This window comes from Tasmannia lanceolata, unplaced genomic scaffold (assembly GCF_043159265.1).
Source record: "Tasmannia lanceolata isolate RefF3 unplaced genomic scaffold, GAP_Taslan_0.1 ptg000001l, whole genome shotgun sequence".
In the NCBI taxonomy this organism is placed as follows: Eukaryota; Viridiplantae; Streptophyta; class Magnoliopsida; order Canellales; family Winteraceae; genus Tasmannia; species Tasmannia lanceolata.
This window is the reverse complement of record NW_027518678.1, coordinates 6,314,241-6,321,852: the sequence shown is the minus strand read 5'-3', so window position 1 is coordinate 6,321,852 and position 7,612 is coordinate 6,314,241. Positions and strand designations below refer to the sequence as shown.

Below are 7,612 nucleotides of genomic sequence, written 5' to 3'. Positions count from 1 at the left end.
AAATGACCTTCTATATAGCTCTTCACCGCAAATGATGAAATTCGCAGATAACTTCTGGAGAGTTTTCCTTTCCTTGCTTGAAGCTTCCGGAGGATGACCCTTGCCTGAAATGAGGTTTCTGATATCTGTGTACCAAGGCTTCCCATCTGGACATCTAGCTGAAATCTCTATAGCATTTACGTGCGCAGGGGCCCATTGCAGTCTGATGGCTAACGGTTGAACTTCCATTGTAGCGGAGATATCTAACATCGAGGCCAAAGTGGCCAAAGCATCAGCAAAATGATTTCTGGTCCTTGATAAGTGAGTAAATGTGACGCTCTTGAATTTTTGGACTAGAGATTCCAAATACATATTATAAGGGATCAATCTATCTTCTCGAGTTTTCCATTGCCCATTAATCTGGTAAATGATCAGGATGGAATCCCCGAACACATCAATATCTTGAATCTGCAATGCTAAGGCTGCTTCAAGTCCGGCAATACAGGCTTCGTACTCTGCCATGTTGTTGGTGCACTCGAACTGCAACTTGATGGAGATAGGAATGTATTCTTTCTTCGGAGAGACCAAGACTGCACCTACTCCTTGCCCACGACTGTTTACGGCTCCATCAAAGTACATTAACCACTTGGTACTGAGAACCTCTTCTTCTTCGATATCCATAATTTCTTCATCAGGGAATTCGGCTCTTAGAACAGCATTCTCCTCAACTGGAGCATCGGCCAATTGTTCAGCTATAACCCGCCCCTTAACTGATTTCTGAGTGACATAACTGATGTCGAACTCAGACAATAACAATAACCACCTTGCAGTCCTTCCTGTAAGGGCAGGTTTCTCAAACAAGTACTTTAGAGGGTCCATTCGTGAAAGCAGAAGAACCTTGTTTGAAAGCAAATAATGTCTAAGCCTCTGGGTTGCCCAAACTAATGCGAGACAAGTCTTCTCCAAAACAGTGTATTTTAATTCATACTCTAGCATCTTCTTGCTGATGTAGTAAATGGGTCTTTCTTTCTTAGACTCAAGATCCTGCTGAGCAAGCATGCAACCCATCGCTGTATCCGTGATAGATAAGTACAACAGCAACGGCTGGCCTGGAATAACTGGTGAAAGAACAGGGGGCAAGGATAGGCATTGCTTAACCTTTTCAAAAGCCTCCTGACACTCTTCATTCCACTTCTTCGAGGAATTCTTCTTCAGAAGCTTGAAAATGGGTTCACATGTCATCGTCAGATGTGCTATGAACCGTCTCAGATACTGAACTTTGCCAAGGAAACCTCTGATCTGCCTTTCTGTCTTCGGCGGCTGCATTTCTTGAATCGCCTTGATCTTCTGCGGGTCCACTTCGATCCCTCTTTCGCTGACCATAAACCCCAAGAGTTTCCCTGACGTAACGCCAAATACACATTTACTCGGGTTCAGACGAAGCTGATACTTCCTGATCCGCTCAAAAAACTTTCTCAGGGCAACAGTGTGCTCAGGCCGAGTCTTCCCTTTTACGATCATGTCATCAACGTAAACTTCAACCTCTTTGTGAATCATATCATGAAGAAGAGTCGTGGCGGCTCTCTGATATGTAGCACCAGCATTTTTCAAGCCAAACGGCATCACTCTGTAGCAATATGTACCCCACTGAGTGATGAACGCTGTCTTCAACATGTCTTCAGGTGCCATTTTAATCTGATTGTACCCTGAGAATCCATCCATAAAGGATAAAAGAGCATGCCCAGCAGTGTTATCCACCAGGAGATCAATGCTTGGAAGAGGAAAGTCATCTTTAGGACTTGCTTTGTTTAAATCTCTAAAATCAACACACATTCTGACTTTCCCGTCCTTTTTGGGCACCGGTACTATGTTAGCGAGCCATTCAGGATATTCCACCACCTGGATGAATTTTACTTCTAACAATTTCTTCACTTCTTCATAGACTTTCAACTCCCATTCTGTTTTGAGCTTTCGGAGTTTTTGCTTCTTTGGCTTAGCACCAAGGATTAAGGGTAATCTGTGCTGGACGATTTCCTCACTTAATCCTGGCATATCATCGTAAGACCAAGCAAAAACTTCTTTGAACTCTTTAAGCAGGGTGATCAATTCCTTGCGTTCTTCAGGGGATAAAGTTTTGCCAATCTTTATTTCCTTAATTGAGGTTTCATCACCAATATTCACAGTTTCAACTTCCTCATCAAGTGGTTTTGCTCGGCGACTCTCCTCCTGTTGGATCATATGTCTGATTTCAGGGGGAGTTTTGTCGGCATCCTCATCAGAGGGGGAGTCTTGATTGTTATTATTAAGATTATCAGATTTTATAGCAGATTCAGCAGATGAAATAGAGACAGGAATGTACTCAAAAGAAGAATCCTTCATTTCATTGAAATTTGAATCATATACATCAACAGACGAATTACCCTCATCGGGGGGTACAATGAACTTTGGACTCATTTTTACAGACTCGATGGAAATGTTGACACCTGCGTCAACTGACTCAGAACTATAAAAGGAAACAGCAACAGATGCTTTATTATGAACAGACTCCAACTCAATCTCGCTTGAAAAGGAAGAAACGTCGCCGATCTTAGGTGAATGGTCCTCTATGGTACCTGCATCAAAAGACTCATTAGAAGATATAGACTCTGAATCAAACCCGGAGACTGACACGTATTTATGGACGACTGACTCTTCTGAAGGGATTCGTTTGTACTGGAAAATAACCTGGGGTAGGACTTGAGAAGTCCAGTTAGTCAGAGGTTCCTCAGCCGGGGTGATAAGACGAGTTGGGTCAAGTATCAGCGGGCTCCTGCCAATCACGGCCACAGTCTGTGACCCTTCTTGGAAAAGTGAATTCAGAAGACTCGGCTCTATGTGCTCTGTCCAATCAGCCTCAGACTCTGTCTCTACAATCTGCATACCCACTGGCTCATCTTCTAGCTCAAGATCGAAGAAAATCTCAAACCCCGGAAGCATCTGACCTGTGCTCTCATCCAACCAAAACTCTGCAAAGCCACAGAAAGGAAAGGCTGCGCCTTCTTTTCGGAATCGACCGTTCATTTTCAAATCAATGGGTGCCATTGGTAGCCCCAAGCCCCGACGACGGTTTTCTGCCCATTTCAGCATCAACTGCTTCATCTCTACAATTTCCTTCTTTGTAGGCTTGTAACCCAGTCCGAACAAACCATTGAATGTTTTGAACACAGGAAACTCGGTCAAACCTTGATGATATTTGCCTAACCCGGCGCCTGGCATATAGCCCTGTCGGCGAATCATTCTGATGACATTCGAATTTGTACTGGTCAGGAAACAAATTTCCTCATTCAAAGCCTCTTTGAAAGTGATCGTAGTTACCTCTAGTGAAAACCCCGTCAAATTGACATCTTTGGATCTTTCCCCAGTTATGTCCGGAGTGATCTGCCCTATCTCGAGATCAGGATCCCCCTTTACTGTTATCACTCTGTTCCTGCGAATGAACTTCAGTTTTTGGTGGAGAGTAGACGGAACAACCCCGACCTTGTGCATCCAAGGACGGCCAAGCAACAGTAAGAATGAAGCCTTAATATCTAAGACTTGAAATTCTACCTCAAAGTCTTCTCCGCCAATCTGTATCTCAGTGACCAAAGTCCCGATTACATCTCGGCGAGTGCCATCATATGCTAGAATACCCTGCTCGGATGGAATAAAATTCTCAGGACTGAACCCCAGGGTTGCTGCGGTGCTTAATGGGCAAACATTCAGTGCAGAGCCGTTGTCAACCAACACCTCTGGCACCTTCTTCTTGTTACAGAAGACTGTGATTTTAAGAGGCTTAGTATGGTCTCGGCCCTCAGGAGGTAAATCGTCATCAGCGAATGACAATGTTTTCGCAGCTCTGGCCATGGCTACGAGACTGACAAGCTCGTCAGGTGAGGTATTAACAGAAACTTGTGCTGCATTAAGCTCTTGAAGGACTAGCTTTCTGTGCTTCGATGAGGCCATTAGTAAACCCCATACCGAGATATTAGCCTGAGTCTTCTTCAGCTGCTTTAACAGGCTCTCATCTTCTTCGTCTGCGCTCACTTTATTCTGCCTCTGATTTTCTGAGTTTCTTGCAACCCCTGCCGAGTTTTCTACACTCAATTCTGGTGGTTTGAACACTCGCCCACCTCGGGTCATGTGACGCATCTCGTTACACTGATCATCCAGCAATAGCAGTTCGTCTTCGTCCGTTCTGAAAACATAAGGTGCATTACTGACATCCTCTTCAAAGTCCTCCATCCTTAGAACATAGGTGGCTTCCTTTGCTTCTTCCAGACCAACATTCTGAAGCGCATATGACTGGGCTGAAGATGACTCAGCGAGTTCAGCATCGTCAAACGACAGCACATAAGGTTCTTTTTCTCTGAATTCTCTGAGCTCTTCATCGTCAAAGTTCAAAACATATGTTTTATCAGATGTAATAGCGCAAATGAGAGCAGAGGGATCAAGGATGGGCTCATCTACAAAGATAGCGTTTGTAGTGGGAGGAGCAACAGCACGGTGGTTGGGGAGAGGATTCTGAGTGATATTCGGCCTTTCAACTGCAAGCTCATCTTTATCGATCATGTTCTGAATCGCGTGCTTCAAGGCCAAACAGTTCTCAGTCATGTGTCCCGGGCCCCTGTGATATTCACAGTATTGATCCCTTCTCCAGTTTCCGGGCAGCGGATTAGGTACAGGTTTGACATCCGGAAGTCTGATCTTCTTGTCTCTGATCAACTTCTTAAGTATCATGGGCAGTGGAAATGGTAATGGGTCAAACTGCCTGAACTGCTTCGTCACCATTGGTCTAACAACTTCATCAACAGGCTTGGTCACTGGTCTGGTATAACTGACTGCTTGTACTTCCTTCGGTTGGATCATAGGCCTCTTCCCCTCTCGGACATCAGATAGCGTTTTGGCTCGGAGGCCCTTAGCAATAGCATCCTCGATCTGGGTGCCGGTCTTAATCAAATGATCGAAATTCTGATAGTGCTGCGGCGCCATGAAGTGAAAGTACTGCGGGGACAAGCTCTTGAGGACCAACTTTATCTGGTCTTCCTCTGACATTCTATGGCTCAGTTGGGCAGACTTGCGCCTCCAGCGCCTAATGAAAGATGTGAATGTCTCCTGAGGATTCTGCTTCAACAGCTTCAGATCTCTTTTAGTGACCTCGATCCCTTCCTCCATGGAGAATTGTTCTACGAATCGGTTAGAGATTTCTTCTAATGTCCTAATCTCTTCTGGTTTCAACCTCAAAAACCATCTTTTGGCTACCCCTATAAGAGACATAGGAAACAAATGAGCCATCTGCTCTCGACTTAAGCCATGCTGCTGGGAAAGAGTGATGAACCATCTGACGTGGTTTCTCGGACACCCAGTTCCATCATATTTGTCATAGTCTGGTGCCTTGAACTTAGGCGGGAATATGGCATTAGGGGACATCAGAAATTCAGAAATATCGAATCCCTTGGACGCTTGAACCTTCATGCTCTCAATGTCACGAGCCATCTTCTCATACTTATCGAACAACTCATTCTCCTTGTTAACCGGAGGGACAAAGTATTCCCCAGCATATTGCTCATCTTTTAGATCGATCTCTACGGGAGAGATGACTGGTCTGGTGAGGTTAGGAGATGTGGCCGGAGGAGGCTGAATGGCGGGATCTTTAGAAGTAGAGACCTTTTGAGTACTCTGGTCTTTTAGATGAGTCACCTCATCTTTCAACCCTGCTATATCTCGACACATATTTCTCAACATTTCCTGTATAGTTATCATGGGGTCCACTGGATCATTAGCCATTTGGTTGACTTCAAAAGAACCTGACAACTCTGGTGAAGATGGTAAAGGTGCTGTTGGTGACACAGTGGGATCAAAGTGACGAACAAGTCTAGATATTGAGGTAGGTCTAGACCAGGTAGGTTTAGCTTGGGTGCCCTTTTTTGAAGCGATGGTTGCTATCTTTCAGAATCCTGATTGGAAGTTAACATACTAGATCAATAATCATGAGATAAAGATTCTGAACAAATAGAGAAAAGAGTAATCTTGAAATACATCAACGGGTATGTTAATTTGGAAAGAATCCTCAATCTATTCCTTAAGGGTATAACCGTTCTTCTTTTGGGAATGAAAGAGTCAGGAACGATAAACATCCCTAATCAAAATAAGTTTCGATCTCAGCAACGATCATGCACTCAAAGAATACAGGTGAGATCAAACTTTTTCATCAATGATTTCGATATGATCCAGAGGTAAAAGATATATGATAGGTAAACATTGATCAATGAAAAATCAATGGCTCAGATAATAGACCATGGCCATAAAAATGACAAAAGTCGGGTCAAGGACCAGATCTAAAATCTGAATGATGGATATCAACAACAAGATGAGATCAAGATGAGATGAGATAGCATAAGATTGCTTTCAACAGATGGATCATGAATGACTAATCCTATGAGATCTTTGGAAATGAATGGGATTTACATCCTAACCCCAAAGGAAAAGTTTTTTAATTTTCGCACATTTTATCAGTGTTACCTGAAGGCATCAACCCTAACCCTAATCTAGCGGAGTGGAGAGAGGATCTCGACTCATGACTTTGTTTGTGTACCTAGGACCGATCGTAGCCATTGAAAGATGGACTACGGCCTAATCTAGACACAAATGGGTAGGATATCCTAAACTAGGCTCACACACACAATTGGGTAAGATATCCTAAACTAGGCTCACACACGTGATGCACATGTGTTCGTATACTACATGCATGTGTGGGTTAATCTAGGGGTAAGGCCAAGAGTTCCCTTAGCGCGAATCCATGTTCGATATACTGTACCAGTGTCCGGCGTATCAGTACGTGAACAAGAGATCCGTTTACGTACCATAAAGGTACTAGGCTAAGGGTGGAATGCTTCTCTAGCACAGAGGCACCAGGTGATGAAATCCCAGTCAACCATGCTAGATAACACTCCGGGTTCCTAAAATAGGACGTGTGTGCATGTGAGATGCAGGGGTTTAGATGAAAGTGATGTAAGTGTGTGCAATAAGTTCGCGCAATCTATGATGCCTTCAGGTTTTGTTAGATTAAGTTTGAGTAAATGTGATGAGAAAATAAAGCATACAAACTAATCTAACAAGCATAAAAGAGATAGAGTTTTCATGAGCCAGTTGAAATAGATTCAAATGAGTTATCCTTTGGAATTGTAATGAAGTTAGGTGGTCCCCAGCAGAGTCGCCAGTCTGTGGGACCCGATCCCGCGAGAGGGGTGGTGGCGCGAGAGCCGCCACGCACTATCTCTTGGTCTCTCGTACCCACGCGATTGGCGTGTGCCTTTTATTATTAATTTTAATTCATCTTTTATGTGAACTTGGGATCACTAAGGCAATCCGAATTCCACACAAAAGAGACTGACAGAGTCGCCACCTAGATGTGGGATCTAGGACCCATAATTAACCAGAAATCTAGACTCACTACCTGGTTACAAGAATGGAAGGTATGGGGATTTATCCACCACATGCACCATTCCTGCCCGATAATCGGTCTTCAATTCCAAAAGTTAACTCTTTTAAATTCATTTTTAATGGCTCATTCAACTCTCTTGTTAATGTGCTATCTATGTGACATGCATCCTATGAT

The 7,612-nt window shown here is 43.8% G+C and overlaps 1 protein-coding gene across 1 annotated transcript; it reads right to left on the bottom strand.

Moving 5' to 3' along the window:
- Positions 1-1,508: 1,508 nt before the first annotated feature.
- Positions 1,509-5,781, bottom strand: LOC143890139 (uncharacterized). Its single transcript, XM_077395057.1, has 5 exons — positions 5,695-5,781; positions 5,243-5,631; positions 4,500-5,086; positions 2,704-4,379; positions 1,509-2,591 (listed from the first exon to the last, which is right to left on the bottom strand). Exons 1-5 carry the CDS (start codon positions 5,779-5,781, stop codon positions 2,583-2,585), a joined length of 2,748 nt encoding a protein of 915 aa, XP_077251172.1. The 3' UTR covers positions 1,509-2,582.
- Between the last annotated feature and the right edge of the window lie 1,831 nt (positions 5,782-7,612).